This window comes from Pelophylax lessonae (genome assembly GCF_965119305.1).
Source record: "Pelophylax lessonae genome assembly, chromosome: 2".
NCBI lineage: Eukaryota > Metazoa > Chordata > Amphibia > Anura > Ranidae > Pelophylax > Pelophylax lessonae.
This window is the reverse complement of record NC_138769.1, coordinates 691,877,976-691,903,065: the sequence shown is the minus strand read 5'-3', so window position 1 is coordinate 691,903,065 and position 25,090 is coordinate 691,877,976. Positions and strand designations below refer to the sequence as shown.

Sequence of the window (25,090 nt, the reverse complement as noted above, 5' to 3'; positions counted from 1 at the left end):
AGAAAATTTGACACGTCTGAAGTGATAAATGGTTATTAATAGGAGTATAAAATAGTTCTGTTCTCTTTCTAACATAAGTGCATGTATTTTTAATTATTCCTGCCATAAGCACAAAAGTCTGTCTTTATATTAAAACTGAACATCAGGTACATGTTAAAAAAAATAATAATTAAATCCAGTTAGTGAGTCATTAAAAATACTTAAAAGCTCATTTGAAGTCTCACATCTTTACAAAAACCAATTGAAGTATTACCTATTTTATAGCCCTGCATGATTTACTTGGAAATGCCTTAAAATCTCTTTTTCTGTTAGTAAAAATTCAGCTTTTTGCCCTTGCACTGCAGTGCTCTGTGCTGGCAGAGCTGAGTAACAGCCACACCACTCAGCACAACAGACTTGTATTGTAGTGGAAGGGCATGGAAGAGCTCTGGGGCCATCATACAATTTTTTTTTAAAGATTTATGAGCTTGAAAAAGTTTTTTTTTTTTTTACAGAATTCTCTTCCATAGAAGGGGTGTGTCTGACCGGGGCTGTTTTTCGAACAGAGTATTTTTATTTTTTTTTTATACACATTTCTTGCAGTACCATTGAAACAAATTGACTGCTATACACGCAACACGCAGGAAAGTTCAGAAAATGAACGTAACACGCCCACACTTGGTGGTGCCTGTATGGTGTGAACCAAGTGTTCGTGAAGGAAATCATTTTTTGGGCTAACTTGGCCCAAACAAAATCTTTAAGATAGCACAAAACCTTAGGCTTTAACCACTTGCCGACCGCCGCACGACTATTCACTGCGGCGGTCAGCCCCTCCCAGGCAAAGTGACGTACCGGTATGTCACTAGCCTGGGAGCGAATAGGGGGCGAGCGCGCGCCGGAGGTGCGCTCCTGCCCCCTGCTCGTACCCGACAAAGCCGGCGCATGTGACCGGTGGACCCGATGTCCGCCGGTCACTCGCGATCGTCGGGTGGAGAGGGAGAAAGGCAGGCGGCTAATGTAAACAAAGCCGCCTGTCATTCTCCCCTGTGTAAAAGCACAGATCACTCGGTCCTGCTATGTAGGACCATTGATCTGTGCTTTTACATCACAAGCCACATACAATGACAGTCAAAAGCACGCCCCTAGGGACACACTTAACCCCTCCCTCTCCAATAAAGTTAACCCCTTCCCTCCCAGTGTCATTTTTACAGTAACAGTGCATATTTATAGCACTGATTACTGTAGTAATGTCACTGGTACCCCCAAAAGTGTCAAAAATGTCAGGCAAGGGTCCGATCTGTCCGCCGCAATGTCGCAGTACGGCAAAAAAAATCGCAGATCGCCGCCATTACGCGTTAAAAAAAAACAAAAATGACAAAAATCTTTCCCTTAGTTTAGTAAACGCAATAACTTTTGCGCAAACCAATCAAAATACGCTTATTGTGATTTTTTTTTTTACCAAACATATGTAGCAGAAAACAAATTGGCCAAAAATTAAAAAAAAAATTGAATTTTACATATTTTTTGGGGGGAATTTCATATAAAAAAATGTGAAAAATATTGTTATTTTTGCAAAATTGCCGCTCTTTTTTTGTTTATAGCGCATGATCAAAAAATCGCACAGGTGATCAAATACCACCAAAAGAAAGCTCTGTTTGTGGGAAAAAAAAGGATGTCAAATTCGTTTTGGTACAGCATCGCACGACCGCGCAATTGTCCGTTAAAGTGACGCTGTGCCGAATCGCAAAATACCCCCTGGTCAGGAAGGGGGTAAAATCTTCCGGGGCTTAAGTGGTTAAGGAACCCGTAAAGGCTTTTAAAGCATTGGCTATGGAGATTATTAAATACCATAGTTTGACACCATTCCATGAGCATGCGCAATTTTAAATGTGACATACTAGGTGTCTATTTACTCGGTGCAACACCATCTTTTTTATATTGTATTAAAAAACGTGTGTGTAGCACCCTCCAAGATAGGTGCTAGGAAGGAGAATAGTTTTCTCTGCCTACTTAACAGGGGAGCAGCAGGCAAATCATAGTCTGCTCCATCTGCCCTGATCAGTAGCTAGACCTGTTACATGTGTCCATGTGTGATTCATCTGGGCTGAGGGAGTGTCCCCACTGTATCCAATAGGGGAGCATGTTTGACAGTGGAGGAAACCCAGCCAGTGACACACAGGCTTTCTAACTGTCCCAGTGGGTTGGCACAAACAGTGGCACATCCTGGGATATGTTATAAAAGCCAAGGGCACATGTGACTGGGTGTCTTTGGGTGGGAAGCCAAGGCCCAGGAGGAGGGTGACGGCTGTCTCTCCTCCTGTCTGTAAGGAAAGTGGTCACAGACGGCCGGCCTAGTGAGCCAGAAGTGTGGAGCTGAGCCAGAAGGTCCAGTGGATGCTGACAAGCGGAGATAAAGGCAGAGCAACCCAGGAAAAAACAGTGTCCGTGAGTACCGGCAAGCTTGCCAGGGGTCTGCTGAAGAAGAGGACCACACCAGTGGAGAGTCAGTGGACAGGGGCAAGCACACACAGCAAGTGAGACAGGGGAAGCCAAGTTAGGACCCTAAAGAGAAACTATAGCAGGATCATATTCTTTATCTTCACTTCAGAGACAAGGTGAAGCAGCGGCCTTGCCGCACACTACAGCTTGTTGTCCTCAGATTTGTGCATATTTCATAGTTGGGAGTATCCCATTTATCCCATCTCCAATCTCAGTTCTAAATAAAATCTAAATCCCCTGGACTGTTCATTGTCTGAGCCAAGCACCTAAAGTGATAAGTTTCCACAGACTGTTGCTATGGGTAACCCAGGGGAATCCAGAAAGTGCAATTCTCAGTAGTTATCTAGGGGGCAGTGCTACATGTGGTATTGTATTGTTTTTGTGTGCATTAAAATTTATTAAAGTGTGTTTTTTCCCAAAAATTTACGTTTGAAAAACCACTTCCCAAATAGTGTATGACATTAAAAAATAACCATGGCACTCTAAGTTTGAAGTAAATGCCCAGGTGGCATCCGCATGGAAGTCCATATAAATCTAAAACTGGTTTAGAGCACTCGCGGGTCTTGCAGAGGAGGAAGATAAAAAACAGCAGTGTTTTTATTGTCAATGTTTCAGTGAAGCTCAGTCCATGTCCAGAAAGATGGACTGCGCTTCATCGAATCTTTGACAATAAAAACACTGCTGTTTTTTATCTTCCTCCTCTGCAAGACCCGCGAGTGCTCTAAACCAGTTTTGGAGATACACTATATTGTCAAAAGTATTGGGACCCCTGCCTTTACACGCACATGAACTTTAATGGCATCCCAGCCTTAGTCTGTAGGGTTCAATATTGAGTTGGCCCACCCTTTGCAGCTATAACATCTTCAACTCTTCTGGGAAGGCTGTACACAAGGTTTAGGAGTGTGTCTATGAGTATGCTTGACCATTCTTCCAGAACTGCATTTTTGAGGTCAGGCATTGATGTTGGATGAGAAAGCCTGGCTCGCAGTCTCTGCTCCAATTTATCCCAAAGGTATTCTTTTGAGTTGAGGTTAGTAAAGTTCCTCCACCCCAAACTCACCAATGTCTCACCAAAACGACTATTTACTGTGGCGGTCAGCCCCTCACAGGCAAAGCGACGTAGGGCTACGTCGCTAGCCTGTGAGGCTCTAGGGTGCGAGCGCGCGCCACCGGAGGCTCGCTCCCGCGCGGTCACGCACCCCCCCGCGCGTGTGCCCGGCAGACCCGATCTTCCGTTACACCAGAAGAAAGGCAGGCGGCTAATGTAAACAAAGCCGCCTGTCATTCTTCCCTGTGTAAGAATGGAGATCAGTCGGTTCTACTATGTAGGACCGTTGATCTATGTTATTACACTAGTAGCCACAGCCAATCACAGTTAGAAACACACCCCTAGGACACACTTAACCCTCTCCAATACAGTTAACTCCTTCACTACCAGTGTCATTTTTACAGTAACAGTGCATATATATATAGCACTGATTACTGCAGTAATGTCACTGGTACCCCCAAAAGTGTCAAAAATGTCAGTCAAGGGTCCGATCTGTCTGCCGCAATGTCGCAGTACCGCAAAAAAAAATGGCAGATCGCTGCCATTACTCGTTAAAAAAAAAAAAAAACACCAAAAATGACAAAAATCTTTCCCTTAGTTAGTAAACGCAATAACCGACATGTCCAGCCGTCCTGCTTCCTGGATCTCATCCTCCGGCCATCTGATTGGCCGGGGGTGTGATTACATGCACGCGGGAGCCGCCGTTCACGGCACTGGTATCTGAAGGAATGGCACGGGTGGCTGTTCCTTCAGAGCGCATGCTCCGATGACATCATCGGCTGCATGCACTGTAAATAATTCCTAAAGGGTGCAAGTTTAGGAGATATTTATAGCACCTATAGGTAAGCCTTAACCACTTGCCGACTGCCTAACGCCGATCTACGTCGGCAGTCAGCCCCTCACAGGCAAAGTGACGTAGGGCTACGTCACTAGCTTGTGAGGGTCTAGGGAGCGAGCGCGCGCCCCCGGAGGCGCGCTCCCGCTCCCGCGTGGTCACGGACCCCCCCCCCCGCGCGTGTGACCAGCGGACCCGATGTCCGCCGGTCACTCGGCGATCGGCGGGGGAGAGGGAGAAAGTCAGGCAGCTTGTGTAAACAAGCCACCTGTCATTCTCCTCGCTGTAAAAACACTGATCAAACGGATCTAGTATGTAGATCCGTTGATCAGTGTCCTTACAGCTCAAGCCACAGCCAATCACAGTAGAAAGCACGCCCCTAGGGATACACACAGCCCCTCCCTCCCAAATAAAGTTAACCCCTTCACAACCAGTGTATTTTTACAGTAACAATGCATATGTATAGCACTGATTACTGTAGAAATGTCACTGGTAACCCCAAAAGTGTCACAAATGTCAGTCAAGGGTCCGATCTGTCCGCCCCAATGTCACAGTACCGCAAAAAAAAATCGCAGATCGCCGCCATTACGCGTTAAAAAAAAAACCAACAAAAATGACAAAAATCTTTCCCTTTGTTAGTAAACGCGATAACTTTTGCGCAAACCAATCAAAATACGCTTTTTGCGATTTTTTTTTTACCAAACATAGGTAGCATAAAACAAATTGGCCGAAAATTTTAAAAAATTTTGATTTTTACTTTTTTTTTGGGGGGAATTTCATATAAAAAAATGTGAAAAATATTGTTATTTTTGCAAAATTGACGCTCTTTTTTTGTTTATAGCGCGTGATCAAAAAATCGCACAGGTGATCAAATACCGCCAAAAGAAAGCTCTGTTTGTGGGGAAAAAAAGGACGTCAAATTCGTTTAGGTACAGCGTTGCACGACCGCGCAATTATCCGTTAAAGTCACGCAGTGCCGAATCGCAAAATACCCCCTGGTCAGGAAGGGGGTAAAATCTTCCGGGGCTTAAGTGGTTAATGTAGGCTTACCTATAGGTAAATGTAAACAAAAGGGGTTTACAACCTCTTTAAAAAAGGAGGAACAAGTTTGTAAACGTTCTTTTCTTTTTAAAGGGACTGTTGCTTGCATGGTGCAATCACATACTCTTTTTTTTTTTAATGTAGCACCACTCCCTTGGGAGCTGCTGATTACGGGTCCCCCTGTGTTACCATTAGCAACGACATGACAGTTCAACATTTTCCCAAGTGTTACAGCTCAGTCCGGAATCAGTCCAGTAGCTTTGGTTTTTATGTTTTATTTAGAACTTGAGAAGGTAATGAGTGGGATACTCCAACTTTATACAGCAATGCACAATAGACTGGGACGACTTGAAAATGCTGAGTAACGCTGTGTAACGCTAGTCACGGCTAGGCCGCTGCTTCACTTTGCCCTTGGCTGTGAAGTAATATTAAATGAGCCTCCTGAGGTAATCTGTACTGTACTGCAGAACAACTTCAGGGCCCTTCCTGGCACCCCCTTTGTTCTTATTCTTCAGGGTCAACTAAACGGCACCCCCTTTACTAATAAACTTCCTGTGTGAGCTAGCTCCTTGATCCCCTGACTTCTCTGGAGTGGTCCCCTCTCCTAGGCAGACCCTTAGGCAGAACTACTGGTACTCACCCAAAAGTTGTTGCCAGCAGCTCCACTTCTCAGCATTCTGGATCCTCTGCAGCTCAGCTCCACACATATGGTTCACTAGGCCGACTGCCGGAACCACCTTCCTCACACCTCCTCCTGAGATTTTGCTCACGCCAAAAGACCCCCTGCCTCATGCGCTCCCCGCTTTTATCACCAATCCCATGATGCACCTCTCCAGGTGCCAACCCATGGGGACAGTAAAAAAGCTTGTAGGTTTCCTCCACTGTCCAACAGGCCTCCCTATTGGACACAGTGGGGACACTCCCTCAGACCAGATGAATACACACTGAGCACAGAGAGCAGGCCTAACTAAAGTTCAGGCTCCCCTGATAAGCAGCAGGAGCATTAGATGCTCTTACCTACCACCTGTCTAGGAGGTTGCTACATTCATTTTATTTATTTATTTGCTTATTTTCCATTGAGCGGTTAATCTTTAATTCAGTAAAATCTCTTAATCACATTGATGCGTGTGTGGCTAGCATATGTTATCTGTCACACAGGCAGTGAAGTATGTCAGACCTATCTCATTGGCCCTGCACTTTTGCAAATGACGTTGCATGTTTGACAACCTCCATTCATCTCTGTGAAAAATAAAGCCATCAATCACATGCTGTGCAGCTCAAGGACGCTCTGTTGTGTATTTGCTCACTGTTGTCCACTATAGTGCTTACTTGTGCTCTGCGTCTATTACAGCTCCATTAATCACATGGATAAGCACAGGCTATAATGCAAGTTCAAAGGGTTGCTGAGTTAGGACTACATGTGTGATTTTTAGGGCTCGTTTCAAATAAACGCTATAACATAATGACCATCATCTGTATGTATATAGAAAAAAATAAAACACTACAGCTAGAAATCTAGCCAAATGAAAGCCCCATTAAAAAAGCATGTGGGTATGACCACAGCGATTGGGTCCTCCCATGCTGACGCGTTTCCCATGTTGCTTCCTCAGGGCTATGAAGACCACATACTACTTATCTATGGGGAAAGAACAATAATATTTTAGGGCTCGTTCACACAGGCAACCAGAGGATGATAAATGCAAGTGGTTAGGCTTGGGTTTTAACACCCCCCCAAATCCCCCCCTCCTCCCACCCCCACGCCGCCCCCGTTCAACCACCTTAACACAGCAGTTCTGCCGCATAGAGCTGTTCCTTTGCTGCATTCTCAATGCTTTGTGACTGCAGAAAAAATTAAAGAGGAAGTAAACTCTTCCTTTTTTTTTTCCCTGCAAAGTAAATGCATAATGTGCTAGTATGCATCGCATACTAGCACATTGTGTGACACTTACCTGCAACGAAGCCCGCGTTGTCACCGGCCGCATCCATCTTCGCCCATCTTCATTCCGGGTCTGCAGACTCCGGCTGTTTTACTGGCCAGAGTCACGTGACGTCACTCCGGAACCGCCGGTCAAGAAATAGAACGGGCGGCCGTTCCTTCAGAGCGCATGCGCCGATGACGTCATCGGCTGCATGCATTGTAAGTATCTCCTAAACGGTGCAAGTTTAGGAGATATTTACAGTACCTATAGGTAAGACTTATTAAAGGCTTACCTATAGGTACAAGTCATAAAAGTGGGTTTACAACCACTTTAAAGTGGTTGTAAACCTCAGACATATAATATGAACTAAGCATATCCCTCTATAGTGTGTACTTGTCTCAGTCCAGAGCACGAAGTGTCATTTCTGTCCACTGCCTCGTTCCTCTGCTCTCACCATGAGTCACTTCTGATGAGTTCTCCTGACACCAAGAGAAAAACGGTGACAGGGGAGGGCACAGCCTGTGATTGGCAGTCTCAGATCTGTTTTTGTGTGCTGTTTGAATTGGGAGGGTTGATTGGGGGGGGGGGGGGTGTCTCTTCCCTCCAATCAGCTCTCAGAGTTGTCCTTATTGTAACTTTATCTCTCCTTTCCCTGCTTTTCAGAGCTGAGAGATCCTATGAAAAATCTGCACTTTGAATAGATGTAGAGGAAAGACGGCTGCAGATTCAACTCTTCAGGGAAGGACGTGTGTCTATGGGAATGTTTGACCATTCTCCCAGAAGCACATTTGTGAGGTCAGGCACTGAGGTTGAATGAGAAGGCCTGGCTCACAGTCTCCACTCTAATTCATCCCAAAGGTGTTCTATCGGGTTGAGGTCAGGACTCTGTACAGGCCAGTCAAGTTCCTCCACCCCAAACTCGCTAATCCATGTCTTTATGGACCTTGCTTTGTGCACTGGTGCCCAGTCATGTTGGAACAGGAAGGGGCCATCCCCAAACTGTTCCCACAAAGTTGGGAGCATGAAATTGTCCAAAATGTCTTGGTATGCCGAAGCCTTAAGAGTTCTTTTCACTGGAACTAAGGGGCCAAACCCAACCCCTGAAAAATAAATCCACACCATTATCCACCTCCACCAAATGATTTGGACCAGTGCACAAAGCAAGGTCCATAAAGACATGGATGAGCGAGTTTGGGGTGGAAGAACTTTACTGGCCTGAACAGATTCCTGACCTCAACCCGATGGAACACCTTTGGGATGAATTAGAGTGGAGACTGCAAGCCAGACCTTCTCACACACAGTCAGTAATCACATTTAGGCACACATTAACTCCTTTAATCATCCCCAGTGTTAACCCCTTCCCTGCCAGTGTCATTTATACAGTAACAGTGCATAATATTTAGCACTGATTACTGTAGTAATGTCACTGGTCCCCAAAAAGTGTAAAAAATGTCAGGGGTCCGATCTGTCCGCCGCAATGTCGCAGTCTCACTAAAAAACGCTGATTGCCGCCATTACTAATAAAAACAGAAAAATAAATAAAAATTACAAAAATCTATCCCGTAGTTTGTAAACGCTATAACTTTTGGGCAAACCAATTAAAATACGCTTTTTGGGATTTTTTTTTTTACCAAAAATATGAAGCAGAATACAAATTGGCCTAAAGTGATAAAAAAAAAATTGATTTTTAAAAAAAAATTTATTGGGAATGTTTTATAGCAGAAAGTAAAAAATATTGTGTTTTTTTCAAAATTGTCGCTCTTTTTTTGTTTATAGCGCAAAATCTAAAAATTCGCACAGGGGATCAAATACCACCAAAAGAAAGCTCTATTTGTGGGGAAAAAAAGGACATAAATTGTATTTGGGTACAGTGTTGCACGACCGCGCAATTTTTTGTTAAAGTAACGCAGTGTCGAATCACAAAAAATGATCTGGTCATTAAGGGCGCAAATCCTTCCGGAGCTGAAGTGGTTAAAGTAGAGTAGAAGTGGTTTTACACCTCAGACATTAAATATGAATAAACCATATCCCTTTATAGTGTGTACTTGTCTCAATCCAGAGCACTAAATGTAATTTCTGTCTGCTGCTTCATTCCTCTGCTATCAGCATGAATCACTTGGTGACAGGGGAGGGAACTAGGGTTGAAACCTGTTCAGGAGTCACCCAGACAGTCCAGATTTTGAATCATGTGTCCGGGTTTTAGGTGGACTGAAACCCGGACACATTATTCAGACTAGGCTGTGGCTCCCCAAGTGGCTGTGATAGTCACACAGAAATTGATTGCTGTCCATGAGCTGCAGGTGGCTGTCTGGGTTTAGGATCACTAGGGGGCAGGGCGATGATGTCAGTAAGAGCAAGTTGGCCACGCCCACTGTTCACTGCGGCACGCTTTGCGCACCGCATTACTACTCTCCTTGGTGTCCCAGGCCGCTAAAGTGTTTGGGTTTGGCTTGAAGAAAAGGTGGCAACCCTAGAGGGAGCTCCAGTTGATTGACAGCCTCAACTCTGTTCCTGTGTGCTGTGTTAATGGGGTGGGGGGGGGGTGACTATTCCCCTCCAATCAGCTCTCAGAGCTCTTCTCTGTAACTTTAGCTTCCCTCTCCCTTCTTTTCCGAACTGAGGGATCCTATGTCAATTCTGCACTTTGAATGGGTGTAGGGAGAAAGAAGGCTGCAGATAAACAGGTACAACTTAAAACAAATCCTCCTACATATTTCTGTGTATCACCTGCAGCCATTCACTTTACTGGGTATATGAGAGGGTTTACAACTACTTTAAGGCCCATTTTCACACGGATCCGACTTGTGAGACCCCCAAGTCGGATGACGTGAAATTCAATGTTTCCCTATGAAAGCCATCTTAACAGTGGCGTCCCGTCCATTGGGGGCGCAGGGGCGCCGACCACCATCCATGTGTCCGGCCCCCTAATCTACATGCAGGGTGCCAGACACATGGATTCCAATGGGGTTTTATTTTATTTTTTTGACACACGTGATTAGAGCCAGAGGCTCTAATAGGCTTCAAAAAAAGGGTGGGCTCAGGGCGCAGAGCACTGCGCCCTGAGCCCACTCAGTTGTGTGACAATAGGGAATGAATATTCGCTATTATCACACTGATTCTCTTCCCAGCCAATCAGGACCCATTTCCCGATTGGCCGAAAGGAGAAGCCATGCTTTTGGCTAAGGAGGAGGTGGGAGTAGACGCAGGGAAAGCCGCCGTCGCTGCCAGGGGAAGCCCCCCCCCCGGCTGAAGGAGCACCAGCCGCCACTGCATCTTAACTAATACTACACAAGTCTGTCCGACTTTAGAAAAGGTTCCTGCACTACTTTGGTCTGACTTTGATACGACTTTAATCCCACATTAAAGTCAGACTCCAAAGTTGCACTGAAAGTTGCACGACTTTGGAGTCAGGCTAGAGTGAACCGAGCCTCAACCCTCATTTTCATTTACAAGAACAGTAGGATTGCTGTTGTCAATCAAAAAATATTAGGCTTTTGTCATAGTTTACATAGAAATGACGCCAAGTGGAGTTCCTAAAATAAGCCAATGTCCTTCTTAGACAGGTATGTCATCCTTGGCGGCCATCGGGATTCCTGGGTGTTTGGAGGGATTGATCCGCAGAGTGGAGCGGCGGTGGTGAACGAGATTGTCAGAAGTGCGGGGAAACTGAAAAAAACAGGTAATACATTTGACTTCCACAGTACTGTATACTGCCTTACTTTTTTCTGTTACTTTTAACATTCCCTTGTTGTGCCGTACGTACACGCTATATACCACACTTTATACCCCAGTTGACCCTTTTTTTTGTTCTGCATCCTTGTCTGCTATGATGTCTCATTCAGTAAAAAACGGTTTAAATTAAGGCTCTAGTCCCACTAGCGTTTTTTAAGCTTCTAGGAGCTGTATTAGAATTTTCTTTCTGCTCCTAGAAGCTAAATAATGTTATCCTATGTGTCCATGCATACTACTTTAGGCTGTTTGCATGTTTTTTGAGCTTCAGCATCTAGGAGCAGAAAAAAATAGTTTTGTAGAGTTTCTTGAAGGGGTTTTCCAGCAGAAACGCTCCTAAACCCTACTAATAGCATTTTTTAACCTTTTTTCCCCCTTTTGTTTAAAGGAACTGCAAAAATGCTAAAAAAAATGCTCCTAAATGCTTCTAAAACTCTAAAACACTACTAGAGGGCTCGACAAAACCCAGGCGCCAGGTCGCAACGGCGGCTGAAAATTGCATCCTGGCGCCTGGGCTACACCACACCAGCGGTCCGGATTCCTCCCATGTGGCTCCCCGCGGGGTGATAATGAAGCGGGATACACACTCCTTTGTGAGAATCAGCACCCCCCCTCTGGTGGGCGGTGCTTTGATGAGCGCTGCTTGCTCTCACTGCCCACCCACCTCCGAAAATCATGTTCCTGGTTTGACAGCTGGGGTTGAGGTTGCAGGCTTGATTGGTCGCCCGTTCCTTACCACTGCTTAGTGGACAGGGAGTGCTGCATATCCTTGTCACCTCATCAGTGCCCATCAGTGCCACCTGCCAGTGCCCATCAGGTCGGCCTTACTGCTCAGTGGACAGGGAGTGCCGCATATCCGTGTCACCTGATCAGTGCCCATCAATGCCACCGGCCAGTGCCCATCAAGTCCGCTTTACTGCTCAGTGGACAGGGAGTGCCGCGTGTCCATGTCACCTCATCAGTGCCCATCAATGCCACCTGCCAGTGCCCATCAGGTCCGCCTTTTAGTGCCGAACTGTGCTACTTGTCAGTGCCACTTCATTAGTGCAGCCTTTCAGTGCCCATCAGTGCTGCCCATGAGCGCAGCCTCATCAGTGCACATCAGTGCCACCTGTCTGTGCCCATCAGTGCTGCAGGTCAGTGTCAACTCATCAGTGCAGCCTATCAGTGCCCATCAGTGCCGCCCATGAGCGCAGCCTCATGAGTGGCAATCAGTGCAGCCTCATGGGTGCCCATTAGTGCAGCCTCATAAATGGCCATCAGTGCTGCCTCATCAGTGCCCACCAGTGTCGCCTCTTCAGTATCACCTCAGCAATGCCCATCAGTGCCCATTAGTGCGGTCTATCTGGGCCCATCAGCGCACATCAGTGAAGTAGAAAAATGACTAATTTGCAAAGTCTCATAACAAACAAAGAAAGTTTTTTTTGTTTTTTACATTTCTGTATTTTTTCGCATAATGCCTGACCCCCAGACCTGCAGTTCTGGGCAATGGGCAGCCGATTTAAAAAACTGGCTCCTAACTTTTTTAGCTGGCTCCTAGATTCTAAGCAAATTTGTCAAGCCCTGCGCTACTACAAAAAGCTATTACCAGCTTTTTTTATCTAGCTTTTTTTCTTGCAGTTTTTTAACTTAAAAAAATTGCTAGTGTGCATGGAGCTATAAAATTACTTACCTTTGTTCTAGCTGAACTTCAGGTAGAAAAAAAAATGTACTGCTGTTACATAGGAACCAATCTACACTTTGCTGCAGTGTATGCGTTTTTTCTACCTTTTTTTTATCTGGAGGTGCTGATTCTAATATGATGGCACTGCAGCGCGCCAATGCATGCACAGTGTATAACCGCATATTGTAATAATGGCGTGGGGTAAATGATCCTTCACTATAATTACATTTTTTTCATATAAAGCTGTGTTACTACCTGCATTTATCCTTCTATTAGCTTCCCATAAACTCTTGGCACTACAGTACTCAGACTCTTTCCCACTTACCTTTCACGCACCTATAGCGTTAAGCATTGAGCATTTAGGATGTGTTTTACAGGCGTTCATGTTGCATCAGGCAATACTTCCCAAACGTCCTATGTGATTTTATTATTTTTTTTTATAAGGCTAAAATTGGAAATAATCACTTTTGACACTTTGCAACTGCACTGTAAACACCGCTGGCGTGTTTTCAGTGCGTTTAAGGTGCGGTTGTGATCAACAGAAGTGGATGGAGGCAGATGAAAAGCGTCAACACTTGTTAAACTCTGCAGGCAGCGTTATTTATTCCCTGCAGCAACCCAAAGCAAACTTAGGGGTCGTTTCACATGGCACACGGGCGGACTCAGTTTTGCTCAGCGGGGATCGATCCACTGATCCCTGCTGAGCAGGCGGATGACAGCTTAGTCTCCGCTTACTTTTTAGAGACAGACCTGTCAGATCCCCGCTCTCCTCTATGGGAGATCAGATGATAATGGACCGCCTGTCTGTTTTCATCCGATCCGATCCTCCAGACGGATGGAAAATAGAGTTTCCATCTGCCTGGATTTCACAGACAGGATCGGATCGGAGAGCAGCGGGTGTCAGCTGACATGTCACCGCTGACATCCGCTGCTCCATTATTATTATTATTATACAGGATTTATATAGCGCCAACAGTTTTCACAGCGCTTTACAATGTGAGGGAAGACAAAACAGTTACAATACAATTCAATACAGGAGGAGCTAGAGGGCCCTGCTCGTTAGAGCTTACAATCTAGAGGTACATGGAGCATCCAATCAGGTCCGCCTGAAAAAACTGACAGGCGGATCCAATCAAAAGCCCGTGTGAAAGGGGCCTTACGCTACAGTGTGAACACCTCCTTCCGCTCCCCATTGTAACAATTTTGAGTGGAATTGATAGGCGTAAAAGTGGAGTTCCACCCAAAAGTGGAACTTCTGCTTTAAGTGCTCCTGACCCCCTTACATGCCACATTTTTTAGGGGGGGGGGGGGGGTGGGTACCTAGATTTGACAGGTGCCCGCTCCCACTTCCGCTTGGGCCACCTAAGGCCACCTAGGCGGCTCGAGCGGAAGTTCTCCTCTCCCCCTCCTTCCCTGCAATCTCCTGGGAAACATCAGAGGTCCCATAAGATTGCCTGGCCTTTCAGGACGCGCAGTGAAACGCAAGCTGTCACAGGCGGTTGCCCACACCAGTGATGCCGTTTCCCTCCGAGAGGAGAGGGAGAGGAGCGAGGCTTCAGGCAACCACATTGCTGGACCGTGGGACAGGTGAGTGTATGTTTATTAAAAGTCAGCAGTTACACTTTTTTTAGCTGCTGACTTTAAATAAACACAAAAATGAGTGGATCTCCGCTTTAAAAACACAACCCAACCACCTAATTTCAACTCCTGTGTGAAAGAGCCCTAAGAGAAGAAGCATCGGCCATGTTAGCCAGTAAGGCAGAAAGGTTTTTCTTGCATTGCAGGGTCACACAGGACACATGCTTACAGGAGGGGATCACAAAGAGGTGACCTCCTCAGTGTGCTGTTATCCCTAAAGTGGCATTACAAAGTCACATATTTTTGGTTAAAAAAAAATTGGTAAATTTGTTGGATACCTGTAGCAGCGGTGGGAGCAGAAAGGCAGCACTTTTAGGTTTATTCAGGACTATGGCATAATCAGTTGCTAATGCCCAAATGTTAAAACACTTGTTATTAAAATTACATTCCTAAATTGTTACTTTTAATAAATAAAGGCAGAACTATGGGCAAATTAAAAATGACATAGATATTGCAGAACACAAAAAGGCGCTTCTAAGTGCAGCAATATAATGAATTGCTTAATAAAAAGGAATAGTATCCGCTCTCATTTAGTAAAATGTGTATACAGCATCATGTGAACACAAGGCCGTCATCTGTGGTCCAAGGACAGCCTTCTGTTCACATGATATGCACTTTACCATTTTACTAAATGTGAGTGTATATTCTTCCTTTTTCTTAATGAATTCATTATATTGCTGCACTTAGAAGTGCCCTCGTGTGTTCTTCTACATAAAATTGTTGCTTTTGAAGTATCTATTATAGAAATTTGAGTTGCATTTAATCATTGTTCACCTGTAACCACCCCCTGTACAAATGTATATGCTGCAAGAGTCATGAAAAGTTTTTACCCGGATTCGAACTGCTCCACTTAGGCACATCACAATATTCCCAATTTAGTTGAACCGAGGGTTGTACAGATAAGGGCAATGACATTTTATTTCTCCACATGGCGATCAGCAGTTCTGAAAGTTTAAAGAGTCAATTTTTTCTGTTAAAGAAAAAGTACTCTTTTTTTAACCCAAAACAGCTGTGCCTTGGCACTGCTTAAACAAAATGCTAAACGCAGCTCCATTATCTGCATTACAGAAAGGTTTGTTACCAGTGCAGTTTTACTGTACGTGGTGCACCTCTATAATTATGCAGGGCGAGAGCTGGAGACAGGAAGGAAGGTGTTGGTGACGCCATTATTTGTTTGCCTACCTTAGTCCTCGTTTCCCCACGATTTGCATGGTTAAGGCACCCATCCCTATTGACAAGTATGGAGCAAGTGCAGAGCTTGGAAGCTAATAAACACTGCATTGGCCTTTCTACAAGCCAAGCATTTGTAGCCACCAGACTTCTTGCAATTATAACTTACAGGGATTTATTGAATTTGGTGCTGGGCACAAAGCAAGTCTAGTAATCATTTACATGCTACACATCCCAGTCATCTTTTTTTTTTTTGTTTTTTTTGCTTTTATTCACCCCTATGTGACACAAGCTAAGGGGACAGTACAAACTATTTTCTGAATACATGTGATGATTGTAATTTTAGTATGCTTGCATGCAATCATTACGTTTGTTCTTTCAAAAAAAACATTTAGGTTGGAGGCCAAGAAGAACAATGATTTTTGCCAGCTGGGATGCAGAAGAGTTTGGACTCTTAGGGTCTACAGAATGGGCAGAGGTAATAAATCAATTTCCTGATGTCAACCCTTTAATTAATTCTAAGGGCATATTAATAAAGCACTGAATGAGACAGACACTTCAAATTCCCCATGTTTATACACTACAGCCCCTAAAAAGATTCACCTGTACATTCTACAAATTAGCCACTTGAATACCATCCTAGCCCTTCATTACCAGGCCATTTGGCAGTTTTAAGCGATGTTTGGCCGACAATTATTCAGTGATGCAGCACTGTACTCATATTAATTTTATATCATTTTATTTTTAGATGGCTTTCTTTTGTTGCTGTTTAATATCCACTTGGTTTTATTATGTTTCACCAAATAAGGGAAAAAATGTTGGTAAAAAAAAAAAACCTGTTGTATCTGATTTCTTATAATTGCTTGTAGCCAGGGTGGTATTTCCCATTAGGCACTGTAGGCTTGTGCCTACAGACGCCCTCCCACTGCAAGTCCAGACAGAAGAATTGTCGACTAGAAAAGAGCTGGGAGGAGGTGTGGGCTTTCGGTGCTCTCCCCGTTCCTGTCAGTGGAGCACTTCTCCATACTGCTGATTACACAGGATCCTCTTGATTTCATGGTGCATGGCTTAATTACCAGCCCCCTATCCCCATTTTCGGGAGATGAGAAGTCCCTGGAGGAGGTAGGGGATGGGTATTCAAGCCATGTACCATCTGATCGAGGAGGATCCTGTTGTTCTGTTGTATGGAGGAGCACTGTTATTAGTGCGAGCCCCCACCTGCTCACTACTCCTGTAAGATTTGGGGGGGAGGGGTGCGGTTTGTGCTGGGATGAAAAGTGTAATGGGGGAGAGGGGGTGGAATTTGTGCCAGAAGGAGGAATGAGGGGGGGGGAACGTGTGTTTTAGGGGGCAGAATTGGGGTAGATTTGTGCTAGGAGGGGAAAATTGAAGGGGGAGGATCCAAGATTTGTGCTGGGAAGTGTAATTTGGAGGGGGTTTTGCTAAGAGGACGAATTTGAGGGGATTTGTTCTATGAGGGGTAATTGGGGATGGGGGGGAGAGGATTTGAGCTGGGTGAGGGGATTTAGGGGAGAGGATTTGTACTAGGAGGAAGGATTTGGGGGGAGACTTTTCAATTCTGGCAAGCATTGTCTGTTACTAAATAAGCAGAGGTGATTTTTAGCTAAAAACGCCAAAAAATGCAAACGCCTAAAAACGCTAAAAAACTCTTTATGCTTTACCCAAATACAATTGCTATCCTTTTTTCCCCACAAACAGAGCTTTCTGTTGGTGGTATTTGATCACCTGTGCGAATTTTTATTTTTTGCGCTATAAACAAAAAAATAGCGACAATTCTGAAAAAGATACAAACAAAATTTTTTACTTTCTGCAATATATAAAATTCCCAATAAAAAAAATAATTAAAAATCAAATGTTTCCATTATTTTAGGCCAACTTGTATTCTGTTACATATTTTTGGTAAAAAAAAATACCAATAAGTTGATATTGATTGGTTTGCGCAAAAGTTATCGCATCTACAAACTACGGGAAAGATTTATGTAATTTTTTTTTTTTTTTTTTAGCGGGACTGCAACATTGCGGCGGACAGATTGGACCCCTAACTGACATTTTTGACACTTTTGGGGGGACCAGTGACATTACTATAGTAATCAGTGCTAAAAATATGCTCTGTTACTGTAATATTGACACTGGCAGGGAAGGGAAAAAAACAAACCCACACAGATAGAAAACCTCCATATACACTATCCTATACCCACAGTTGTTCCAGAGGAAAGCAAAAAAAAAAACCCCAATAAAGCATGATCCAATGTGCTCCAGCAGGGGAAAAAAATCCTTCCTGATCCCCCAAGAGGCAATCAGATATTCCCTGGATCAACTTTACCTATAAATATTAGTACCCAGTTATATTATGTGTATCTAGGAAAGAATCCAGGCCTTTTTTTAAGACAATCCACTGAGCTGGACAGCTCAGTGTAGGGAGTTTATTTCACATTTTCACAGCCCTTACTGTGAAGAAGCCCTTCTGTTTTGGAAATTAAATCTCTTTTCCTTCAGACGTAAAGAGTGGCCCCTTGTCCTCTGTGTTGACCTTAAAGTGAAGAACTCAACACCAAGTTCACTATATGGACCTCTTATGTATTTATACATGTTTATCATATCCCCCCTTAATCTCCTCTTCTCAAGAGAAAATAAATTCAGTTCCTCTAATCCAGTGGTTCTCAACTCCGGTCCTCAGGACCCACTAACAGGCCAGGTTTGCAAGATAACTCAAATACATCTCAGGTGATATATTTTGCTGCTCAGTGATTGCAGTATTCTAGTTTGCATCTCCTCAAGGTAATATTTAAAATCTGGCCTGTAAGTGGGTCCTGAGGACCGGAGTTGAGCACCCCTGCTCTAATCTTTCCTCATAGCTGAGCTCCTTCATGCCTCTTATCAGTTTGGTTGCCCTTCTCTGCACTTTCTCCAGTTCCCCGATATCCTTTTTGAGAACTGGTGCCCAAAACTCAACTGATATTCCAGATGAGGTCTTACTAATGATGTGATGGTGGAAGGCCTTTTAAAGTTTGGACAAATAGGGCAAAACAGAATCTACCTTTTAAAATCATGGACACGTTCCGTAAAATATAGACAGACAAGCATCCAGCAAACATTTCCGAAGAGTTGCACAATAAATCTTTATTAAACAGACCTCTCTCTGTATACAGGAATGAAGGGCTGAATTTAAATCAGTACAGTCTGCAGGTACACAACTCTTGGCACACAAACCAACTTCTCCTTTATGCAGAACATTTTCTTGCTTTACAGTTCCTTATCTCACTTATTGTGACAACAGGTAATGTGTAAATAAACTTATTTGAAATAACTTTGTGACTTTTAACTATAGAGAAAAAAATCTTTCTATATGGCCCTTACCATAATATATTTTTGATGTAATATGTTCTCTGTTTTTTGGATTGCAGGAAAATGTTAAAATTCTAGAAAAGAGGGCAGTGGCTTATATAAATGCTGATTCTTCTGTAGAAGGTAAGACTTTAATATGTATTTGCCTGAATCAGTCCTTGGTAAAAATTCATATTTCTCTTTCGTTCATTGACGGGCAAAGCTCCTCATCTTCTTTACTACAAGGGTTATGCTGCCCCCTACAGGAGTAGGACACTAGGCAGGAAAAAACTTGACTACGCCACTCTCTGCTATAAGTACTTTTTTTTCTGCCTGGTCAGAAGTAAGGACCTAGTTCCTTGCTGGGATCACTGGTCCTGGCAATTTTTTCTGTTTAAATGGAACTTTTTTCCTCCTTTTTTATTATTTTGTTCCTGTAAGATTTACAATCAAGTGCCGGACTGGGCGACAGACTGGATAATTTAGATCCAGAGGGGCCCCCCCAGTGTGGCCAGCAAGCGAGTGTAGATCGTAGCCCTGCGCTAGGTTGGCCATGACATAGCCCCACTGGACAGGGGCTGACCTGCGAGTTAAACGTCTCGCGAGGGTGCATGCGAACTGGCTTCGGCCTGAGTGGCAGTGTTTCCTCCTGGCAGACAGCACCCACCATACGATGGATCAGTGGTCTGTCCAGAGCAGTGGTCACCCTGTTCTTGGTGTGGTAAGTAGCTGTCCCCCATCTACCCCTGGAGGGTTTTGGGGTGGATGTGGGCCCCTCCCTGAGATGGTCGGACCCCCGGGCTCTCCTCCCTCCCAGTCAGCATTCTCCCCTTTCTCGGTGGTCTTCTGCAGGCCCTTGCCCCCCATCTGCCCACAACCCCCTCTCTCCACTGGGGTGGACATACCTTTTTAGGTCGGCATGTGGTGTTGAGCTGGTGGTGGGGGGAGGGGGATCGTGCTACCGGCAAACGAACGATCGCACCTAGGGAGGGTAATGGGCCTGGTGGGGGCCCCTCTTCCTGTTGGGATTGTTTTCGAGCTTCTGGGGTTGTCATCCAAGCTCCGGCCACTCACAGCACCGGAGCCTGCAAACCCAGAAGAAACACCGGGGAAGATGTCAGCTGTCTCAGTTGTGTGCGGTCGCCGCTGGAGGGCTTTGTTCTAAGGTAAGAATTTCATAATGAGCTAGTATGCGATGCAGTAGGCTGATATCAAGCCAATTTCAACTAAACTGCTAAAGTTTAGAAAATACATTAAAGGGTGTATTAAAGTGGAACTAAAATTACAAAATAAAACATTGCGAACAGGCAGGCTTTTTATTGCAGAAGAAACATGTAATGTCTCTTCTGCAATAAAATACACTTTCCTGGCTGTTTGCAATCTCTTTGTGAATTTACACTGAGCTGTGCATTATCCAATCATGTTATTTAAAGGCTGTGAACAATTGCACAAAAAAGTCCCACTGGGGTTTAAGCGAGGCATACACTTCAAAAGGAGTAGAAAAGTAACAAAATGTAAGAAGAAGTAAAAATATAGATTTTTTTATTTTAAACCAAATATTAAAAAGAGTGAGTAGAGACAATCGTTCCTGACAATAAACAAAATAAAAAGACACAATACCAGTATTAGAATATGGTGCTAACAGTCTAGAACAAATATTGCACAGTTCTCATGGGTAGACGAGCATACTGATAATTGTTCAATAAGACATCCCGACATATTTCAAAATCTTGGATAATTTCTTCATCAGGGGAAAAGGAAAGCACAGGATTATTTCTTCTATAAATATAATACAAAGGTATTAGTCTTGTACAACATACGTGTATAGAGTATATTACAAAAAACATCCTATCTACATGTGAGTTATACAAACAGGTCAATCATACTTACAACATTGGAGTGTGTCATTGGGAGTGTAAATCAGCTGAGATGTTTGAAGAGAGGCCATTCTGGGGGAGTCAGGGTGGAATGTTGAAAATAATTTATTGTAAGATATGATGGTCAAAAGGAGCCAACCAGTGAGGTGGCACCGATTTTAATTAGCCATAGTAAAAGCCATATATAACTGTATTAAAGCGGAGTTACGGCCACAAAATCGACATAATCGATTTTGGGCCATCCGCTTGCTTTTGGTCACCTGAAAAACAAATGGATAGTTACACTTTGTTTTTCTTGTTTACTTACCTTGTTATTGAAGAAAATATACTCACTTTTCTTCCACTTCCTCCCTCTGCGGCCACGGCCCGCGCGTCACTTCCTCTTTGCGTTGATTCCTGGGAGCTGAACGTCATCGCTCCCAGGAATCAATGCGCCTGCACCGGCCCTGCTCATCACTTCCGGTGCGGGCGCCTCATTCCCTGCTAAACAGCTTCTGGGCATGCCCAGAAGCTGTGGAGGGATGACGCGCCCGCACCGGAAGTGACGGCGAGGCCGGTGCAGGCGCATTCTGGGAGAAGAGGACACAGAAGAGGACGCAGAAGAGGACGCTCCGGCTTCAGCTGCCCACACCTGAGATGGCAGTGCTGGAGAAGAAATTTTCAAGGTAAGTGTTTCTTCTAAAAGGTAAGTGTGACCTGGGACAAATCAGAGGCTATCCATTGTGGAATGTACTAGCCCTGACTGTCCCAGGGGTATTTTTATTGAAAATACATTTTCGTGGCTGGAACTCCGCTTTAAATACAAGCAAAATTGTGAATAAATGAATGCCACACAATTGCTATATGGATATGTTACAATGCACCCCCAGATTGCTCACGAGGATCGCCCTAAAAAAGGAAGGAAGTCACCATGAACATAGGGAAAGGAAGAAAAGATGTATAGAGAAGTATGAAATGTCATGAGGGTGATGAAGTATATACCCTCATGTTCGTAAGATACAAAGTGTGGCCGCACTGCTAACAGCTTACCTCCAGAGGAGAGAGATAATCAGGTAAAGAATAATGATCCCTCCATGGCCCAACATCATCATGCGTTTTAGCACATTGTTCCAAGGATGCTAGGATAAATTCATTAAGGGGTGTTCACGATCATTGGTTTGGGAAAGTTTTACTGCCATCAGACCCAAGTCATGGGGTATTGAGCTGTACAGCACTTTGACATCTATAGTGGCAAGAATCGTATCAGTAGATATATGTATATCGTTCAACATCTGTAATAGATGGATCGTATCACGGACGTAAGATGGTAGGCTGGCCACAAATGGCCTAAGATGTTCATCAATAACTCGGCTCAGGTTCTCTCTGATGGCACCATTTCCTGAAACTATGGGTCTGCCCGGAGAGTTTTTAAGATCCTTGTGGACTTTTGGCAAGGCATAGAATGTGGGCATTTGGGATAGGTAGTTCACACAAAATCCCACATTTGTTTCGAAATATATGTTTTCATAGTATGCTGTGTCCACTAATATATAAAATTCAAGATGGGATTTATCAATGGCTGATTTTTCAATTCATCTGTACCAATCTTGATTGTTTAAAACTCGATAACCCATAGCAGTATATTGTTCGTTGTCCATAAGGACAATGTTTCCTCCCTTGTCTGCTGGTTTGATTGTGAGTGAGTGCTTCTGTGATAATGATTGTAATGCTATTTATTCTTGTGGGGTCAAATTGCCCCCTTTGTTGTGATCAATTTTTAATGCCCCAATTTCCTGGCATACCAGTTTAAGAAATGTCTCCACTGCCTGATTGAAGCTTGGAGAGGGATAGATGTTCAATGGCTTTTTAAATTTGGATATATTAGAGGGAGGGGAGGTTATTGATGGAATATTATCAGTATGTTCAAGCAATGCTTCTATGTCAATTTGATCTATAAGATCCATAGGTTCACTTTCTTCGAGTAAGGGCCATAAGGTTGTCTAGCACCTGACGTTCACTAAGGGTGTGTATATTTTTGTGTAAGGCTTTGTGTGTTTTTTTCATGTTACCTTTTAAGCCTTTTAAAAAAAAATGTCTGCACTGGTACTTCTCCCCCATGGCAATGCCCAATCACCCATTACCTTTTTGTAACAATAGCTTACAAATTATTCTAGAAAAAGGCCATAAAAATTACAAGACTCGCCCCCCCCCCCCATAGACTTCAGTGGGGTTCAGTGGTAGGTTAAGGCCGCATTCACATTTCGCTTAGTGGGATGGCACGTTCCCACTAGAATTTTTTTTTTTTTTAGCGACTTATACGTGTTTCCACGTGTCATGCATAGGGCTGCTTTATGCACATTTGTTGCCGTAAAGAAGCTCTGAAAACCAAATGTTGGCCCTGTGCCAGGTGCGTTTTTACACACATGCTTTGCCGCACAACAAACACAACAAAATTGTACTGCTATTAGGGTGACGTTAAGGCTGAATGGCACCCAAATGCACATTTTGCCACATTTTTAGCATTTGTTATTGCTAAGTGTAAACGGGGCCTAAAGGCTTTTGGACTTTCATGGTTCACAGATCCAGGGGCGGGACAAGGGGTGGACAGGAGGGAAAAATGAACTGGGCACTGTGGTATCATGTGAGCTGGGAGGGCACCACAAGGAAATTGGGGGTGGGGCTTTGTGTTGGGAGGGGGAATTTGGGGGACACCAGGGGGTAGGCATTGTTTGCGGTGGGTAAATTTGGGTTTGTGCCCTAGGAGTGGTGATATGGTGGGATTTGTGTTGGGAGGGGGGATGGGGAGAAGGATTTCTGCTAGGAGGAAGGATTTGGGGGGGTTTGTGCTGGAAAAGGTTATATGGTAGAGGGGGGGAGGTGATTTGTGCTAGGAAGGATGATTGGAAGTATTTGTAATAGGAGAGGAAAATAAAGGGGGGGGGGGGATTTGTGCTAGGAGGGGGGCTTTGGAGTGGGAGGAGGGGGATTTGTGCTCTGAGGAGAAATTTGAGGGGTAATTTTTTTTTTTGGGTTGTTTTAGTTGTGCTGGGGGGATTTGGGAAGACAGAGAATTTGAAATGGGAGGGGGGATAGGGAGGCAACGATTCCTGCTGGGAGGGGGGATTTGTATTGGGAGGAGGGGGAATTTATACTTAGGGGGTAGGCATTCAGATTAGGGGGTAGGCAATGCTCATACATCTTGGGGCGGGGGCAGCGCAGTTTGGCATGTTTGCCCTGGGCTCTAAATGACCTTGTCCTGGCACTGCACAGAACATCCAGCAAGCCAAATGGTTCACTCATCCCTAGTAAAGTAAAATACATTCTTTGCATTATATTATATAATTATTATATATATTATATTCTCATGTAAAACTTCTTTCGCACCTACACTCATCATTCCAGTCATTTCTTTGCAACAATAATAAAATCAGGCTATCCATAGATCTCAGCCAGTCTTGCTGGATCCATCTTTTTTTCAGGCATGCATAGTTGGGCAGTGGTGTCGCAGACAGGTTTACTGCTGCTTACATTGTGGTGGAACATCCGTGGCCAGGTTGTTTTTTTTAAAATCCGCTTGATTAGCTTCTCCTCCGGACACTAGACAGCTGGCAGGGTTGGGAGCATTATATAGACATGAGATCATTACCTGATCCATTAAAAAATGGTTAATTGCTAACCTGGAAAAGGTACAGCCAGGCAATGAATATTTTCAGAAGGTCCACGATAACAGTTTACATGCTGTGCCTCTTAGTACAGGTTTCCTTTAAATATGATTAATTCTTCCTTTTCAGGTAACTATACTTTGAGGGTGGATTGCACACCTTTACTTTACCAGCTGGCGTATCGACTGACAAAAGAGGTATTCATTAACTAATCCCAGTTTCTGTTTATGCACTAGAAGTGAATAAGCCATAGCCTGAGACACCTCCACCAAATTCTCGGCCAAATGGGCCTGGTGGACCCACTTAGAAGCCACCACAGAATTCAGTATCCTGAGTAACACGCCATCCCAGACCCCCAATGGGACCTCATGGTGACGTGATACCAACAGATAACTAGAAGGCACTTGTGGCTAAAAGACCATTAGTCCCCATAAGGTGCCTCACCTATCACTCACACTGCCTAGATTAGGGACAAACAACCCCCTCCCTATATAACCTGGTGGAGGGAGAAAGAGATGGTCCCCCATCTCCCTCCATACCCCCCCCCCCCCACACACACTTTTATTTTTTTCACTACCCCACTACTCGCCCTCGTTTCCTTCCTACCTCTCTCCCTATATCCTTCTTTCCACCTCTTCACTCTCCACATCTAACACTCCCTCTGACATAAAATGACTCCACTTTAAAGACTACATTACCTTACATG

At 44.2% G+C, this 25,090-nt stretch overlaps 1 protein-coding gene across 1 annotated transcript in view; it reads left to right on the top strand.

Annotated features, from left to right (window-relative positions):
* Positions 1 to 25,090, top strand: part of LOC309545356 (putative N-acetylated-alpha-linked acidic dipeptidase) — a 135,935-nt gene that overhangs the window by 69,856 nt on the left and 40,989 nt on the right. The window contains exons 10-13 of the mRNA XM_082244520.1: positions 10,881 to 11,000; positions 15,917 to 15,999; positions 18,947 to 19,010; positions 24,514 to 24,581. Coding sequence (XP_082100646.1) covers positions 10,881 to 11,000; positions 15,917 to 15,999; positions 18,947 to 19,010; positions 24,514 to 24,581 — 335 coding nt within the window. The remainder of the gene's footprint in view (positions 1 to 10,880; positions 11,001 to 15,916; positions 16,000 to 18,946; positions 19,011 to 24,513; positions 24,582 to 25,090) is intronic.